A 20,393-nucleotide genomic window follows, 5' to 3' on the forward strand; every position below is an offset into this window, starting at 1 on the left:
CATCAAACTTAAAATGAATAATTCCTTAATATCATGAAATATCCACTAAGTGTTATCCGCTAAATTTTCCTCATAGTCTTACACATGTTGTGAGACATTTTTAAAGGCTTTTTTAAATTCAAAAGTTAGAACTCTCTTGAGCTTAATTTAAGGTTTGCATTTAGTACAAAAAATTATAATGTTTTTCCTTTTTCTCTTACTGTTGCTCCTGTGCACAGGAAGTTTAAATGACCTGCATGAAGTATTTGTCACAGTGGGGGGCAAAAAACAATAAAGCAAAAGAAGCAACATTTCTCTGATAGTGCAGTGCTTAAGAAAGAGAGAACTGGGAGAAAAATAAAAGTACTATTTCTACAGTGTTTTTTTGGTTTTTTATGATAAAGATACAACAGTGTCTATACCTAAATCAAGAACCTTTTGAATAATACTTGCTGAAGAAAGTAGATTTCAATTTGTTCTTTAATTCACTAATATTATCCTCCATCCAATTCCCACATATATCAGAATATAAATCCTAGACTTCCCGTGACAGTGGTCTGTAATGAAAATGCAAGCAGTATTGAGGGCAAACTAAGAGCCAAAATATTTTGAACTGGTTCTACTCTGTCCAAGCTAGACTCAATCCTCAACTGTTATTCTAGCTACTTATATTCAATAATTTTGAACCCCCTTTTTCCCTGCCAAAGCTGAGAGGCAAGACTGTTGACTTCAGTAGAATGCACTTCAAGCACATATATCTAAAATTGGGAAATTACAGAATGTTAGAATTATAAAATTATGCACATCAGAACATTAGTTTCTGAACAGGTTAGTATGCTTTCAAATTTCTTCACATGAGGTATTTTTGCTACCATTGCCACACCCCACATCATGGACTTCAATATTTAGTGAGTCTACTATAATGATTGCTCCATTTCAGAGCCATATATTTCTTTGTAAAAATAATTCATTGTAAAAGGATGAGGAGAAATTTATTTTTGTTTCATTACATAATTTTTTAAATCTAATTTTTCATTCTTTATTTGACAGAATCATAACTTTACAAGGTTTTCTTTTTCTGCATCTATTCACATGACACTAACACAAAAATTGATTTATTATTTAGGCATTTCCTAGAGTATTTACCTTCCAATACAAACACATAAATGAATTGGAAACCAACAGAACATGACTTGCATTTTATTTATTTCTCCAATAACAGCCATTAAAAAGTCAAAACCCTTAAAACATCTCAAGGAAAATTCAGTTTGTTCTATATTCTTTTAGTTTAGTTTTTTTTTTTTTAACATCATTATTGGAGTATAATTACTTTAAAACGGTGTGTTAGTTTCTGCTTTATAACAAAGTGTTATCGGCTATACATATACATATATCCCCATATCTCCTTCCACTTGCATCTCCCTCCCACCCTCCCTATGCTACCCCTCTAGATGGACATAAAGAACAGAGCTTCTCGCCCTGTGCTATGTGACTGCTACCCAGTAGCTCTCTATTTTACATTCGGTAGTGTGTATATGTCCATGCCACTCTCTCACATCGTCCCAGCTTAGGCTTCCCCCTCCTCATGACCTGAAGCCCATTCTCTGCGTCTGCGTCTTTATTCCTGTCCTGTCCCGAGGTTCTTCAGAAACTTTTTTTTCTTTTTTTAAGATTACATATTTATGTGTTAGTATATGGTATTTGTTTTTCTCTTTCTGACTTACTTCACTCTGTATGACAGTCTCTAGGTCCATCCACCTCACAACAAATAACTCAATTTCATTTCTTTTTATGGCTGAGTAATATTCCATTGTATATATGCGCCACATCTTTATCAATTCATTTGTCAATGGACACTTAGGTTGCTCCATGTCCTGATTATTGTAAATACAGCTGCAATGAATATTTTGGTACATGATTCTTTTTGAATTATGATTTTCTCAGGGTATAGGCTCAGTAGTGGGATTGCTGGGTCATATGGGAGTTTTTAGTTTTTTAAGCAACTTCCATACTGTTCTCCATAGTTGCTGTATCAATTTATATTCCCACCAACAGTGCAAGAGGGTTTCCTTTTCTCCACACCCTCTCCAGCATTTATTGCTTGTAGATTTTATTTTTTGCAGTACTCAGGCATCTCACAGTTGTGGCTTCTCCCATTGCGGAGCACAGGCTCCGGATGCACAGGCTCAGCAGCCATGGCTCATGGGCCCAGCCGCTCCGCGGCATGTGGGATCCTCCCTGACCAGAGCACAAACCCATGTCCCCTGCATCGGCAGGTGGACTCTCAACCACTGCGCCACCAGGGAAGCCCTGTAGATTTTTTGATGATGGCCACTCTGACCTCTGTGAGGTGATGCCTCATGGTAGTGTTAATTTGCATTTCTCTAATGTTTAGTGATGTTGAGCACTTTTCAAGTGTTGGTTGGCAATCTGTATATCTTCTTTGGAGAAATGTCTATTTAGGTCTTCTGACCATTTTTTGATTGGGTTGTTTGTTTTCTTGATATTGAGCTGCATGAGCTGCTTGTATATTTTGGAGACTAATACTTTGTCAGTTGCTTCATTTGTAAATATTTTCTCTCATTCTGAGGGTTGTCTTTTTGTCTTGTTTTTGGTTTCCCTTGCTGTGCAAAGCTTTTAAGTTTCATTAGGTCCCACTTGTTTATTTTTGTTTTTATTTCCATTTCTCTAGCAGGTGGGTCAAAAAGGATCTTGCTGTGATTTATGTCATAGAGTGTTCTGCCTATGTTTTCCTCTAAGGGTTTTATAGTGTCTGGCCTTACCTTTAGGTCTTTAATCTACTTTGAGTTTATTTTCATGTATGGTGTTAGGGAGTGTTCTAATTCCCTTATTTTACATGTAGCTGTCCAGTTTTCCCAGCACCATTTATTGAAGAGGCAGTCTTTTCTGCATTGTATATTCTTGCCTCTTTTATCAAACATAAGGTGACCATATGTGTATGGGTTTATCTCTGGGCTTTCTATCCTGTTCCATTGATCTATATTTCTATTTTGCACCAGTACCATATTGTCTTGATTACTGTAGCTTTGTAGTATAATCTGAAGTCAGAGAGACTGATAACTCCAGCTCCATTTTTCTTTCTCAACATTGCTTTTGCTATTCGGGGTCTTTTGTGTTTCCATACAAATGGAGAAATTTTTTGTTCTAGCTCTGTGAAAAATGCCATTGCTAGTTTGATAGGGATTGCATTGAATCTGTAGATTGCTTTGGGTAGTATAGTCATTTTCACAATGTTGATTCTTCCAATCCAAGAACATGGTATATCTCTCCATCTGTTGTATCAGCTTTAATTTTTTTCATCAGTGTCATATAGTTTTCTGCCTACAGGTCTTTTGTCTCCTTAGGTAGGTTTATTCCTAGATATTTTATTCTTTTTGTTGCAGTGGTAAATGGGAGTGTTTCCTTAATTTCTCTTTCAGAGTTTTCATTATTAATGTATAGGAATGCCAGAGATTTCTGTGCATTAATTTTTTATCCTGCTACTTTACCAAATTCATTGATTAGCTCTAGTAATTTTCTGGTAGAGTCTTTAGGATTCTCTATGTATAGTATCATGTCATCTGCAAACAGTGACAGCTTTACTTCTTCTTTCCCAATTTGGATTCCTTTTATTTCTTTTTCTCCTCTGATTGCTTTGGCTAAAATTTCCAAAACTATGTTGAATAATAGTGATGAGAGTGGGCAACCTTGTCTTGCTCCTGATCTTACTGGAAATGGTTTCATTTTTTCACCATTGAGGACAATGTTGGCTATGGGTTTGTCATATATGGCCTTTATTATGTTGAGGTAAGTTCTCTGTATAACTACTTTCTGCAGGGTTTTTATCATAAATGGGTGTTGAATTTTGTCAGAAGATTTTTCTGCATCTGTTGAGAGAATCATATGGTTTCTCTCCCTCAATTTGTTAATATGGTGTATCACATTGATTGATTTGTGTATATTAAAGAATCCTTGCATTCCTGTGATAAACCCCATTTGATCATGCTGTATGATCCTTTTAATGTGCTGTTGGATTCTGTTTGCTAGTATTTTGTTGAGGCTTTTTGCATCTATGTTCATCATTGATATTGGTCTGTATTTTTCTTTTTTTGTGACATCATTTCCTGGTTTGGGTTACAGGGTGATGGTGGCCTCGTAGAATGAGTTTGGGAGTGTTCCTTCTTCTGCCATATTTTGGAAGAGTTTGAGAAGGATAGGTCTTAACTCTTCTCTAAATGTTTGATAGGATTTACCTGTGAAGCCATCTCACCCGGGGCTTTCGTTTGTTGGAAAATTTTTTTTTTTTTTTTTGTGGTACGCGGGCCTCTCGCTGTTGTGGCCTCTCCCGTTGCAGAGCACAGGCTCCCGACACTCAGGCTCAGTGGCCATGGCTCACGGGCCTAGCTGCTCTGTGCCATGTGGAATCTTCCCGGACTGGGGCATGTACCTGTGTCCCCTGCATCGGCAGGCAGACTCTCAACCACTGCACCACAAGGGAAGCCCCCTACTTTTAACTGAGTGGTGTGCAGAAAAGCTATTGACCTTTAATTTTCTTTTTCCTTTTAATTTGATTCCAAATATGCCTTCAAATTATCTTAATATTTTTACTAGTTCATAGAAGAGTCTGTGGAATTCCAGAACATTTTTGGAAATAACATTTTTTCAATATTTATTGGAAACAACTATAAGTTTTTAAGATTTATATTGAAAGTTTCATTTTATTATCTTATTCCACTATATAAAATCTCCAAAAAGAATGTCATATATTAGTGAAGAGAGCATGTATATGTCTTTTTCTGACAATAATGGAAATTAGTATTTCATTACTATTTATGTCTGTTAGTTTTATTGCAAAATGTATTTACCATATTTTGTAGTTCCCTTTAATTTTTATTTACCTACATTTTAATTTGAGTTGGATGTTTAATTTCAGCTTCTATTGATACAATCATATATTTTCCCCTTTAATTTATTGTTAGAGTGAATTCTATTGATAGAGTTTCTAAAAAGAACCCAATTTTGCATATGTGGAGTAAAACATACTCTGTCATCATAGTGTATTGGTGTATTGTTCTCTTCATGTATTACTTAATTTGGATGACTATTTTTTAGATTTTTTCATTTATGCATAATTTAACGTTGTTTAACATTTTCTTCTTTTGTGCTACTTTTGAGGTTTAATATTTAAGCAGTAAAGTTTTGTTGGTTTCATAAAATAAATTATGGAAATTTTAATTGTTTTTTTTAATGAATGGTGTAGGGGAGCAAAATTTGCCACCCCAAAATGTGTCTCTTTGGTATGAGGATTCATTTAAGCTCATTAATTTTAAGGTGCAAAAGACCCAGGAAGAACCTTTGACCTTCCCCCTAACTGCCTAAAAGAATGTAGATAGAGGACCTGTTCCAGGCAGGCAGCTATCACCATAGATAACTATAGTATGAATTAGGTATATAGAAATAGAGGAACCTACAAAGCCTGTTTGTTAAAATTCTTCTCTGTGTCCCACCTTCTCTGCTTGGCCCAGGAAACATTTGCTTTTTCATCTCCATGTGAATTGCCTTCCTCCCCTTTGAAGTTCCAAACCACTACCGCCAACATCCTCTTTTGTCTTTAGTTGAAGATGGTATTTAAGGTGAGGGTTTCAGCCATTTTGGTGAGTTACTCAGTTTTCCTGAGTTTCTCTCATGTATCAATGTTATTAAGTTTTTGTTTGATTTTCTCCTGTTAATCTGTCTCATATCAATTTAACTCTTAGACCAGCCACAAGAACCTAGAAAGGTAGAGAAAAATTTCTTCTTCCCCCAAAATGGAATGAGTTTGAAAACTATAGGAGTTTTAAGTGTCTTAAAAGTTATATAGTTGAACAGGAAAACATCTAAGTCTGGTCTTCTTTTTAAATAGGTTGGTGTTTAATTGCCTCTCTTCTGTCTTCTAAGATTACTTTTATGTCTAGGTAGTTTACCATTTCTTTGGTCAACTTTGGTAATTTATATTTGCAATGAAATATTTTTTTCCTTCAGATTTTAAAATTATTTGAGTAGTATTCCACATTAATTTTTTTAAAATAAATTCCATATCCATGATTACATTTTTTTATATGACATAATTTTAATTTCTTTATTATGCTTACTACGTTTAGACAGAAAGTTACCTATTTTATTTGTATTTTTAAGAATTAACTTTTGCTTTCATTTGACATTTCTTCAATTTTTAAGATTAAAGTTTAGGGAAATGGATTCTAGAATAGTAGTGTGAGGAGCTTGCTCCAATAAAACAACCATAAGTGGTAAAAGTTATTGAAAAACAAAAATAAATAACCATTTAAAGTCTCTGGAAATTGTTCCAAGGGCATATAATACACTTTTTTTTTCCAAGTAAATCTGGTAAGAACAGAATGTGTATATGGCATTTGAGCCACAGCCCACTCCCTTTCTCTAGAATCATGGGAGGTCCACTCATCCTGGGATCAGCTAAGAACACAGGGTTCCCTCCCCACCACCAACTTCCAATCTATTGTTTCAGTGTCTTCCATGGATGGGAGGGCTACCAGTATATCTTACCCCTCCCAGATCTGTGTTGCAGAAGCTCCATTCCAGGCAAGACTGATTCTGGGAATCTCTTTCTCTACTCAGCCCTAACTCATGGGGTACTAGCTCTTCTCCTGGTATGGCAGGCCGAGGATACTAGGGCCTAGTTACCTTCACTTCAGATTACTCATAAGATGGAGCCATTCTAAGGAGGCAAACTGAGAAAACCAGAAGCTACCATCCACTTTGGGTGTGAATGATGTAGGGGAGCCTGAGAGTATTGAGCCACTGTCATGGTCACAAGGTCTGGAGCAATGGCAGAAAGATTTTGCACAGTGATAGAGACAAGTTGTAAGAACAGAAAACTCTGAAGCTTACCCCAAGTTATCAGGCTAAATTTAGAACGGACTGTGGGGATGTTTAAGCCTAGGAAATTTGTTGAAAGTAATGCAGATTTTAATGGTAAGCAATTCTGTTGCCTCCATGAGAAAATTCACCAAACCATAGACCAGCTAGAACTTTACGAGAGACAACCAGGGAAAGAGACAATGAAGAAGTCACCTCCAGGGTTATAACAAGAGAGAAGGAAGACTATATGGTCACAGATGCAGGCAGTTGGAAATAGGAATTGGTGGTAGGAGCTTGTGAAAATTCTGTTTGAGTTGCTCCAATGTTCTCATTAAAATAAGCAACAATATTATCAACCAAGGATGAGTGAATCATCTAGAAGAGTAGAAGAAAAAATACACTAATATGGTATGGTTGTTGGGCAGCATTAAGGTCCACTTGAGGTGAAAGAACAGTAACTTAAAGTTCTGACATTTAACAGAGTCAAACATTCACATTTTGTTGATATTCTTTCCTTCTTTGACTTCTACAAAACTACTCTTGTTGTTTTCTCCATCTTTATTATCTCTACCTCCCAGTCTCAATTCATCCTTTGTTGCCTCTTTTATCATCCATATCTCATCTCGCCTCAAATGTCTTCTCAAAGAGGCCTTCTAAGGTTGCTGAGAAATTTAGCTAAGCCACTCCATGATATTACTACCTCAGCACACATTTTGCATCGCTAATAGCCTACAGGGGCCTTGAACTGACACTAGTCTTACTCACTAGTGCATGCCCTAAATAATGGCCTTCAGAGTCACAAGTAAGTGCAAGTTCCTGATATGACTTCCTCAACACCTCTGGTGATAAAACAGTCACTCCTGCCTCCCAACTCCTTCCTCTTGTGTCCCCTGTAGGTAAGACCACTGTGGAACTCACCAAAACCCCACTTTTTTGGTTTGAATTGACCAATCTAGCCTTAGCCCAGGAACCCCAAAAGCATTCAACCCATGTACCCTAACAAAGGCAAATGCCCCAAGTCTTGCTTCTTGCTTTCTGCCTGTACTCTGCCCTGCCCTTCCCATTTGGACCCTCAGGATGTGCTCTCTACATCTCTAGAATAGTAATAACCTTCTCTATTTCATTTTCCCTTGTAGTCTTCTTTGAACAGGTGGTTCACCGACTGGTACCCCAGGGCTTTACGTAACAAATGTTAATTTAACAAAAATCACAACAAAACTGGCTCCGTATTTGACTAAACCAAATCTATTTCTTCTAGTTTAATTCATTCATGGCAACTTCATGCACTTTACCAGTGATTGTTTCATTAGGGACATGTGACCTCATTTTGGCCAATAAAATAGTCAGCTGGGAAGTCCCTGAGGAAGATTTTTCTGTTTCTTGAAATATGGCATCTCTTCTTCTTTCTCTGGATGTTGCTGTATTTAGATGTGACAATGAAATTGCAGCCGTCTTCTTACTAGCAGCCTGAGGATGAAGCCAATAAACAATAGTAGGTAAAACCAAGGGAATTAACAGAGAAGCAAAGTTAGAGCCTGGATGTACCACATCTGAAATGTCCTCACCTTAGGATAGATATGGTGTTAAATCAAATAATCAAATTTCTCATTTTGAACTTATTTGAGTCAGGGTTTTCTATTATATGGAGCTAAAAGCATCTTAATACACATACTAAAGAGTCAGCCTCTATCATATTACTTTGTTGGATTTTCCTCACTGATCACTATCAGACATTTTCTAATAAATGTATGTGTATTCTTGTTTATTGCCTGTCCCCTACATATCATTAGATCACTAGCTCCAGAAGAGCAGAAACCATTTTTCTTCTCATGATTGTATCTTCAGTGACTAGAACAGTGCTTTCCACTTCATAGGCACTCATTAAATACCCACCGAATTATCAATTCTCTCTTTCAAGCCTGTCTTTCTTATTTCCTTCCCTGCCTCATTATCTCACTCTCTAAATATTTGTTTCTTTAAGTTCTTTCCTTTACTGCTCTCTTCCTCACTAATAAAGTTCTAAGCATAAAACTTTAGTAATAATATGATGGCCACGATCAGGTTAGGTGTTTGAAAATGCCCATAAGCATTGCCTCAGTGCCAATGGGATGAGAGGCCCTTGTGTTCTTCAGGTGACTAACAACTTCACTTCATCAGGTGGTTAGATTTCAAGTGTCGCAGGGCTGAGGCACCTTCTCTAAGGACAGAGGAAGGTTGACTAGTTCATTTTTCTTTATTTCACTTCCCCATTGAATGGAAAGAGGTAAAAATCTAGTAAGGTGAATTATATATAGGTGTCACTCCAGAGGAAACATTTTTCACTTTTTTATTTGTCCTTTTAGTTGTTCCCTTCTCCAGCCAAAGTTCATAAGTCACTTATTGCCATGATTGCTTATAATATACCTATATTAACCCCAGTTTACAAGAAAGAAAAATGAGGCTTAAATATTGCCCCATGGTAATCTAGCTTTCAAGTGGAAAAACTGGGATTTGGGCCTAGATTTGTATGATTTTAGAACTTAACTACTAAACAATTACTGGAGGCAGATAGAATTGTAGCTAAGACCACCTGCATGTCGAAAGAATATACTTCTCTCAGAACCCGAATACTGAAAGAAACAGCACTTCATCAGGCCTGATCTTGTATGACAGATCTTAGTTAAGATATGTTTAAAATTAAAACCTGTATTAATCAGGGTTCTCCAGAAAAAAAAAAGTACATATAGATAGATAGATAGATAGGTAGATAGATAGAGAGAGAGAGACAGAGAGACAGAGACAGAAAGAGAGACAGAGACAGGCAGACAGAGCTTGGCAGAGACAGAGACAGAGAAGTTGATTTTAAGGAATTAGCTCACACAGTTGTGGAAGCTGTCAAGTCCAAAATCTGAAGGTACCCTGGCAGGCTGGAGACCCAGGGAAGCAATGATGTTATAGTTCAAATCTGAACGTGGTGTGCTGACAGAATTCCCTCTTCCTCAGAGGGAGGATAGGAGTTGTTTCTTAAGGCCTTCAACTGTTTGTATGAGACCCACCACACATTGTGGAGGATAATCTGTTTTAACAAAGTTTTCTTATTTAAAAGTTAATCTCATGTAAAAAAGACCTTGACAACAACATCTAGACCAGTGTTTGACCAGATCTCTGGTACTATGACCTACCCAACTTGGCACATAAAATTAACCGACAAAGAATCTCAGTACTCTGCCTTGGTTACCTATCAAATCTAATTGCTAGAATCAATTTTGTTGGAAAATCTAGTATGAACTATTTTAACCAGAGACATAGACAATAAGATTTTCTAAGTAATACATTTCCTGGATTTTTCCACTTGCTCAGCAGCACATTGCAGACAAGAATAATAGGATGATTGGATAATTCCTCCAATTGGATGGCTGGCAAGACAGGTACTTTGTATCCTTACAATTCATGTTTAAAGTTCAGCTTCTTTCAATGTCATTCCTGGTTGAGAAACAGACTTGTGTGTAAGACAGTCTTTCTTGACACCTTACTGAACACAGCTAGGTAAAACTAAAGCTATTTGGGGAGTCGTTGGCTGACCCTTTAAACAAATGCTCCCTTCTAGGCATATAACTGTATTGTAATATGTAAGACAATGACTTTAAGTACTGGAAATGGGCAGTGTATGACTTAGGCTCTTAGTTTCATTGTGTTTGACCACGTGAATGCTTTCATAGAAAAATATACAGTGACAAGCATTATCATCTTTGTGCCTAAAAGGCACTCACATGTGTCATCTAGTAATTGATTTTTTTCTCTTCCTATGAATAAAGAATGCAGTGGAAAAAATTTACCTTGGGCTATCGCAGGGTAATTTGCTTTATAAATTTGAACTGTTCTTATAGAAGCATTCTAAATTGAAAGCCACAACTTTTTTTTTCCTTTAGTTTATGAAAAATCAATTCCCTCTCACACATTGAGTATATTGTTTGGTAATAAATTTTTGTAACTACCAGATATATGGCATCAAAGAGCCAATTGGTTTAGGTGTAAAATTTAAAAAGACTTAAGAAAAGGGCCAACAGTTTTCTCTCATTAGATAAATCTTCAATAACATTTCTCCCTTGACAATGTCTAGTGACTATCCCCTAGTAGATAAACTTGAGCTTCAAAGCACCAATCTATTAAATAATAATCAATTTATCTACACTTCTTCACAACTCCAAGACAAGTAAAACAAGTTAGAATCCAGCAATTTTTGTCCTCAACCCCAGAAATAAGGGATATTTACCTATTGTATTGTATTTGTTCTGTGTGTCTAGGTGCTCAATGTCTTCTACTTGTCATTATAAAAGGTAAAATCTCAGTTTTCCACCTCCTTCTGTGTTTCTCTTTCTTATGTATCTCCTTTACTACTCACACAGAATAGTTCACTTCTGATACTTCTAGTCACAAAATGTGTGGAGGTATTTTTCCACACCAAGCATTTCTCTGCATGCAACACCAGCTGGGTGTGCTACAATTCAACTCAAGTCTGACACTAGATATCCAGATAGCATAGGATTCTATAAGTTAAATCTTCAGTCCTACAAGACTGTCCCCACCCCCAACTTTAGACACCAGTAGTAAGCACAGAGTGTTACCTGTGCTTCCCACTGACCAGTTACAGATTGGAGATTCCTCCCTTAGGTTCCATTAATTTGCTAGAGCAGCTCACAGGACTCAGTGACATGTTTACTTACCTTTACCAGTTTATTAAAGGGTATGGTAAAGGATACACTGAATATCCCTTTGGAAGAGATGCATAGGGCAAGATATGTGGGAAGGAGTGCAGAGCTTCCATGCTCTTTCCAGGCACACCACTCTCCCAGCACCTCCACATGTTCACCAACCCGGCCATGTTTGAGTTTCTATGGAGGCTTCATCACAAAGCCATGGTTGATTATTAACTCCATTTACAACCCTTTTCTCTTCTCAAGAGAATGGGGGCAAGGGTGAGGCTGAAAATTTCAAGCTTCTAATCATGCCTTGGTCTTTTAGATGACCAGCTCTCATCCAGGAGCCCACTCAGAGTTGCCTCATTAGAACAAAAGACTATCTTACCACTCAGGAAATTACAAGGGTTTCAGGAGCTCTGTGTCAGGAACCAGGGTCAGAGACCAAATACTGAAACAAAAGATGTTCTTACTGCTCTTATCACTTAAGAATTCACAAGGGTTTTAGGATCTCTGTGGCAGGAACCAGGGACAGATACGAATATATATGGATTTCTTATTACAAATCACAATATCATAGACATGATTCCTGAAATTTTCATCATTAGTAGAATATCACCACAGCACTCATTTACTATTTAGTAACTGTGGGAAGGGGAACACAGTTACTTATTATTTTCTATTAATACTTTAGTTAAAATTGCCCCATTAGACACTGAAAAATTAAAATGAAATGTTACGATAGTAATCTTTGTGAAAAGTGGTAATTTGGGAAAGAGCATATCCTAAATTATCCCATGGACTTCAAGAGCATGGAAGGAATGTTGTCGGGATATCCTGAGCCTCCGTGCACCAAACACTTGAAAAATTGTGGGTCTCTGATTCAATGGTGAAGAGTGAAACCTAAGCAGAAAGTGAGATGATGCAAAACACTAACTGTATAAGTTAACTAATGTACTATCATGTACAATTCATAAAATGTGATGAAACAGGCACTTTGCCTCTATGGTCTTCCACTCAAAAACATATAGCCCCAGTCTAATCAAGAAAAAAACACCAGATAAATCCCAACTGAGGGACATTCTACAGAATACCACACCAGTATTCAAAACTGTCAAGGTCATCACTAACAAGGAAAGTCAGGGAAATTGTCACAGTCTAGAGGAGCTTAAAGAGACATGACTACTTAATGCAATGTATAATTCTGGATGGGATCCTGGAATGGAAAAAGGACAGTAGCAGAAAATTTAGGAAAACCGAATAAACTATGGACTTTAGTTGATAATAATGTACCAATATTGGCACATTAATTGTAACAAATATGCCATGTTAGCTATGTTAATAACATGAGAAACTGGGAGATGAGTATTTGGGAGCTGTATCATCTTTGCAATTTTTCTGTAAATCTAAAACTCTTCAAAACTGTTTATGAAGAAAATGTACAATGAATAGATCCCTGATATACTTAAATTGTTGACAGGATTAAGCTTCCATTTATGGTTTTCTTTATTTTTGTCTTTTACTTTTGTTTTCCCCAATTAACTTTAGAACACTTTGATAGACAATAAAGGAATTAAGCCTGCGTACAGGTTAAATTTCTATTGTTTTTATGCAGCTGTAGATTCTCAGATACTTGAAATGGCTATTGAGTTTGTAACCCAACTTACAGAAATTAAATACTGTACCTACTTGCCTGCTTCACAGTTGTGTTTTGTTTTGTTTTGCTTTGTTTGAAGCCATTTCCATTACACCATTAACAATTTATTTTATCAATCACTGTGACCAGTTCTAGCAATGAAAGCAGCAAGTTCAATAATGTCTTTTTTTTTTTTTTTTGCGGTACACAGGCCTCTCACTGTTGTAGCCTCTCCCGTTGCGGAGCACAGGCTCCGGACGTGCAGGCTCAGTGGCCATGGCACATGGGCCCAGCCGCTCCGCGGCATGTGGGATCTTCCCTGACCGTGGCACGAACCCGTTTCCCCTGCATCGGCAGGCGGAACCTCAACCACTGTGCCACCAAGGAAGCCCCAATAATGGTTTTAATCAAACTAAATATTAGCTCACTAATTTTTCCACTTGTTGAAATATAAATTTTCAACATTCTTTTCCAGTAGGGCACTTTTCCCCCATTCACAGAGTGTGTATTCACCATATTCACTTTTTCAGGTTTTTAGAGTTCTTGCCAAGGTTATTATGATAATGTCTATCTCTAACCTGGTAATTCCTAATCTACATATTACTCACTACAGCTTGTGTTTTTTCCCAAATGGCTGGAGTCAAGCTGAGAAATAACACAAATTAACCTACACATATGTTATACTTCTTCTAAATCTCCAATCTCCTTTTGCCAGAAATTAAATATTTGCTCGATTTAATTTTTTGTTTTTAATTCCTTCATCAGCCAACCTTTGGTTAGAATGAGTAAATTAATATCACAATTGCAGAAAAATGGGTGAGAAAAGAAAGAAGACAAAAAGCTCTAGATTATGTGCTCTATAACTCTTAATCAAACTTCAGGACTGATAAAAATACCAAGTGCAATGGAGTATTTACTGATCCTGTGTAGCCTGAGAGGTTTCAAAGTACTGGAATTCTCTCCATTTAGCCAAAGTGAAGCCAGGAGTGAAGTTATTTTGTTCCACAAATATTATCAACATTCTCCAGAATCTTATTTCACTTGGATCCTCAAGGGTTGTGTAGGGAAATCCTTAGGTGGCTTTTACATTAAATGAGACAATAGGCCTATTCTGAAATAAATAAATATCTCAAGTTTGTCTTGTAAGATGCAAAATAAGTGTTCTAAAAGACTACAATATTGCTTACCAACTTTGAAAAGTGGGTGAAAAGATGTGCATTTCAAAGAACTATATTGAAGGGACTGAGCAAACAAAAAAGTAAGCTAACTCATCAAAATGTTCCACCAAAAGGTGTATTTTACTCTAGATAGATTTAGAAAACTATTTAAAATAAAATAAAACCTTTGACTTTTGAATTAATAAACACACACAATGAATATATATCTTCATTTCTCAGAGCTTTATTAATACCTATATTAATGAATAAGAAAGCATGCAATACAGAATCTGATATCGAACAATTAATACACATTTGCCACTGGACTACATACTGCCATCCTGGGCCATACAATATCCAACCGTCTCACTTCCAAAACATGGCTAGAGCTGCTTTGGGATACTGTTCACTTTCAGGTGCTGTATGATGTCACAGAGGAGGAATCTTCTCGAAATACAAACATAAATACATATTTCATAAAATTCCAAGTATTTTAAGCAGGGATAGCATAAATTTCACACATTTTATTGGTAAAAGTATCACAGACAATCACTAAACAATTGCCTTCATTATTTTTTTTCATTTGTGCACACACATTTTTCTGAGTGGCCTTTTCATTTTACTACTTTTACTGATGTCAACTTGTACTGCTTTTAAAAATCATATTTACTGAAAGCATATGGATGGTTAGTGTAAGAAAGCTACTATGAATGAATATTTTAAGACCTCTGAATAAAATTGCTCTGGTGTGATAATTGGCATGTTAATGTAAAAAGTTTCCTGTCCAAATATAGTTCAGCTTCTCTTTCTCCCATGTTTTCCAGGGCAATTGTGCCAGTTGGAAATAGGCAAAATAGTCTAATGATTGTGAGAAAAAGTTCATCTATATATAACCATAAATTTGGTTTGGAACAAATATGAAAGAGGAAAGACAGGAAATGATAACTATAGTGGAAAATATACATCAGAAGAATATAAAAAGAGAAAAGATTAAACAAATAGATGTTCACAAATGTGGATTAGGAGATATACGCACATTCAGACTTAATATAAACAACAAAAAACTAATGTTGAAATATACATGTGGGTAAAATTTAATTTTCCCATGACTTTAATGAAAGTGTGTGACAAATATTAGTTTGAGAAGGCAGAGGCTCTTCATAACTGTCACCAGTACACAATAGCACTAATCATTTAGCAACCTTTTTTTTTCTAACCAAATTTACATTATCAAAAATAAAATGTTAAATAATTAGATGAGACTACACAAAATGTACCTTCTAAATTTATTACATTGTTTGTATCATATGTAAGTTTGTTTTTAGTACACTGACACAGTATTAGCTAAAACTTTAAGATAAAGTTCAAGGAAAAAATATGTATGCACTTAGCATATAAGATACACAGTGTTTGAATACATACTTACAAATGTGGTATATTAACATTATAACTAGTAAATTAATGATCGCATGTAACTGAACATGGCCACAAAATAGAACAACCAGTCTGACTAAACATATTATTACCATCCTTGTCATTCAGTTTTAAGTTCTTATTTCCAACTAAATCAAATCTTACTTTTTTCAAGGGAAATATTTTTGGTTGATGGTAAAATAAGACTTATTGGAGTTCCAGGACTAAATTTTTGCACATTAAAAAAGCCATCTATGAGTTTTGTCAACCTACAGCTCTGTCCATCCACTCAAAGAAAGAATTTGCAATGTGATGAGAAAGATCTCATCAGATCTGAAACCTTGGACATTACAGGTTGCCAAGTCCAGACCCAGTGGAAGCTTAGGAAGAGAATGCATAGGGGAGCATAACTGGGCTCACACCCCTTGTCTCTTTGGCTACTTTGAGCCTGCTTCCATTCAAAGCCTCTCTGGTACAAACACAGAAGAGGGTGCCCAGTCATTTAATATTCTAAACACAATCTAAGTCTGACTGTATAATCAGAGTTAGAAAGGGCAATAAAAGCATATTTGTTCATTCCTATATCTCTAGGAAAGGTATCAAAACTTCACAAATTTTACATGAGAATTTAAGAGCCACCCATATAACTCAATAAATCACACTATCAGAAAAAAAATCCCAAATATCTAACGTTGATTTCTATTCTGATTTTCATTAACATAGATAGTAACTATTCATACTACTGACATTATTTAATAGTCTTTCAGTTTCTCTTTTTTATCTCTTTTTCATTTATTTCTTTTTGTGTGTGTAGATCTTAACTAATAATGTGGAAAAGAAAATGTAGAAATAACTAAAAAAAAGAAAAAATTAGCACATTATCTTTGCAAGCTTTAGAGGAAAAAGCAGTTTAAAATCTACTAGAAGCACCGATTTTGTCATTCTAGGTTTCTTTAACTTCCCCAGGTATAAAATCTTCATTAACCATAACAACAAGAATACCAACACATATACGTCATCATATTTCAATATCTTCACTTTCAAACATCATCAGTCCTTCAGGATTCACATGCATCTGGAATACCAGGATGCTCCAAATCCCTTTGAATATAACAAACACAAATGAGGGAAAAAAATCAGTAATACTAATTAATTTGAAATTTCAGTAATTAAACTCTAGTAGTTAAAAGTTAAGAAGTTCTACACACCAAATCAGATATGATTTAAAGAGCTTCATAATGGGAACAATATATTCTCAAAATGCTACGTAACCTGCTGGGCACATGAAGAGAAGCTTTCTCAACATTCAATGGAAACTTTCACCAATGAAACTATACATTTACCAGTTTATAATACAACATTTACACACAGTTTAATCATAAATTACATATCTTCAAGTTACACATTACAAAGTCTACATCTAATTTAAGCAAGAAGAAATATTCACTCCCCCCCCACACCACAACTAAAACATCAATTGTCTCTTGGTTTAGCGTAATACTGAAATAAGTATTTTCAGTTTTGCTATGGATGAAAATTAAGTTGATGGTGTTTCTGTAAATTGATCAAATGTGCACATAGAAGACCACGGACAGTTAAGAGGACAAAAAATAAAATAAAGAACAGACAACAGAAGGAAACTAATGTTCCCTAGGAATACTCATGTATTCTTTGCTTAGAATGACATATATTGTTTCATATATGAGATTTTGTTAGTTTATTTTTGTGTGTGTGTGTGTTATTGGGGTATTTCTTTTCAACCCCAAGAGGCAGTCATGAACCCCATTTGTCCCTCTGCACATCTCCTTAAAACTCTATACTGTAACACATTTGATGTAGATTTATAATTATGTCTCTTGAAAAGTTCCCTCCTGACTTTCATCTTGTTATCAGTGGTTTTCTTCAGTAGGTTGAGCTAGAATGACAAAAATCCCTTAGTCTTATAGGTTTAGTATGTGGTTTTATCTACAGTTATGTTTATTTTAATTAGGAGTTGAATACATCCACCTTCTTTATGATTTTCTAAGCTGTTATATACAAATTTCAGAAGATAAAGACCCAATTAATAATGGAATATAGGCTTAATATGACAGATACAACATGATTTCTGATGCACTTTACACTAAACTACAAAGATAAATTTAACACAAAAAGAAAGAGGCCCTTTTTAGCAAATAATTGCCTAATTTGGGCACAGTTATTGCACTTCAGTGTCTCGAACTCTACTAAAGAGTAGAGAAATAGGTTATAGACATAAATCTGTACAGTTTTTATAAGTTCTTTACTGAAAATGTATATACAAATTATATCAACAATATATTCTTAAAATAAAGGTAGAAAACATAAAAAACAGACAGAAACAAAAAATATAAGAGATATCTCCACTCCCTATTGGTCATTTTTGCAGAAAAACTAATAACAAAAAAGTGGAGACAACAACAAATATCAAACAAAAAGACAAGCAAAAATGTCACCGTACTTAAACCTTCTAACAGCCTAAACAAAAGTTTAGATAGAATAAACGTACTCTTGGAAAATCAGATGTTTGTTAGTTTTCCATTAGCTATGTACTGGGTCCACAAAAAACAGAATGGAAAAAAATCAGTAATATTGCACATGTTGGTAAAAATAAATGAAAAAGTACAGTGCACCAGAAATAATATATACTATATATTAATATCTGCCATGATAAGCCTTTCTGTACAAAAGGGTGTGACTTTTTTTTCAATTTCTTTTATTTTTAAATACACATTCTGAATTAATCAAATTGTAAATTTATTTTTAACTTTTGACTAAGGGTCTAGCTCTAGACTTGATTCTGGTATTGGTTTCTATTTACATAGCTATTTACAAATCTAACAATTTGAAGTATTCATTGAAATTGGATCTTAAACTTTGATTATATACATCCTGTTGGAAAATGTGAAGTAGCAGTTTTAGTTTTATAAAGGATGTTCTTCCGTAGTGGGAGAATCACCACTAGAGGGTCTGGCCTGCTGCCCTGGAGTGAAGGTTTTCAAGGGAATGACTTTAATTGAATCATCACTAGGATGAAGTCTTTCAGGCATGGCATAAAACTGAGATCTTGTACTACCTTGTGATCCCTGATCAAGAGAAAGTAGTCCATCAGGGCCAGCACCTTGCCCCCAACCTTGCTGCAGACCCATTGGTGGTTTTGCAGGGCTGCAATGGAGGGCAGCAGCCTGTGGCAGAGGAGGGCTGCAGTGGATTGCGGCAGCCTGTGCCAGGGGAGGGCTGTAGCGGAGGGCAGAGGCCTGTGCTGGTGAAGGGCTGTGGCGAAGAGCAGTAGCCTTTGCTAGAGGTGGGCTGTGGTGCAGAGTGGAGGTCTGTGCTGGTGGAGGGCTGTGGCACAGTGCAATAGCCTGGGTCACCGGCGGACTGTGGCAGAGCACAGTGGTCTGTGTCACTGGAGGGTTGCGCTGGTGAAGAGTGGTCTGCGTCAGGGGTGGGCTGTGGCACAGAGCAGAGGTCTGTGCCTGTAAAGGGCTGGAATGGGTCAGAGAAGCTGGCATCCAGCAGGCATCAGAGTGGCCCAAGATGAGACATTCTTGAGTGCAGTTGTCAGAGGCTTCTTCCAAGGTTGGTTGAACAGTTATTTCTGCAGCTGTTAGGGTGGGAAACAAATGATAAAATTTATGTTTCAAAGGCATATGTTTAATAGCTACTTAAAATAAATCATACTGTTACAGGAACATTTAATAATCTGTATATAAATGCATCAGAGACTTCTAATATTTTCACAATTGGTACTTGATTTGTCAAGAAATAATTCTTACAGTAACATAAATAGCCAGGAGTGGGAGGATGGCATTTCATTTCTATAATTAGGATACTTTGGTTTAGTCTCCCAAATGTATATATTTTAAATTGTGTTTGTGACTGGGAATGGAAGCTGTGGTCATTGATCTCTACACACAAGTCAGTTGAAATATGGTCCTAACACAAAGAGACGACATGAGTGAAACCAGTCACAGAATGGTAAATAGAAAAACCAGTCACAGAAACATGTAATTAACTAACCAATTATAGCTAATGGTTTGGTTAAGAATCTAATTAATTAATCTGAGAATAAATCTAAGAATCAATTAGGTTAATTTGGAAACATAGCTTATTGAACTCTAAGATATGTCTTTTAGTTTCCAGAATGAAATATAGCTGTAATTATCTTAGAGACAATTGATTTCTGTATTCCTCATTTTCTGAAATCATGGCATATCAGTTTAGCAACATAATGAATTACAGATCCAAAATACTTAGCTCTAAACTACAATACTTTTTAAAACTCCTTTATAAGATTTCTGTAACATTTTCAAATGTCCATGGGCATGAAATATCAGTAAGTATACCATACAAAGACTAGCCAAGTAAAGGTAGAGTAGCTATATCAATATAAAAGTTGACTTTAAAGCAAAGAATGCTACTAGTGATAGTGAAGGATATTACATCATGACTTTTTTTAAAAACAGGTCATTTCTCTAAGAAGACATAACAATCCTAAAAGTTAAAAATAGAATCCATGTTCCTATAAGTCCCCAACAGGATATAGAGTCCAGGTACTGTCATTATCCTATCACACTTAAAGCCAAAGAATAGTATATATCAGAAGTGATTCTCATTAATAAGACTAATTTTCTC

General features: G+C 35.8%; 1 protein-coding gene across 1 annotated transcript; it reads right to left on the reverse strand.

Moving 5' to 3' along the window:
* Positions 1-18,504: 18,504 nt before the first annotated feature.
* On the reverse strand, positions 18,505-19,408 carry LOC149744250 (protocadherin-11 X-linked-like). Its single transcript, XM_089903860.1, has one exon. It carries the CDS (start codon positions 19,406-19,408, stop codon positions 18,680-18,682), a length of 729 nt encoding a protein of 242 aa, XP_089759986.1. The 3' UTR covers positions 18,505-18,679.
* Positions 19,409-20,393: the final 985 nt, after the last annotated feature.

Source organism: Delphinapterus leucas, chromosome X, assembly GCF_059928025.1.
Source record: "Delphinapterus leucas isolate spDelLeu-1000000601 "Yukka" chromosome X, BTC_Dleu_Yukka2, whole genome shotgun sequence".
Lineage (NCBI taxonomy): Eukaryota > Metazoa > Chordata > Mammalia > Artiodactyla > Monodontidae > Delphinapterus > Delphinapterus leucas.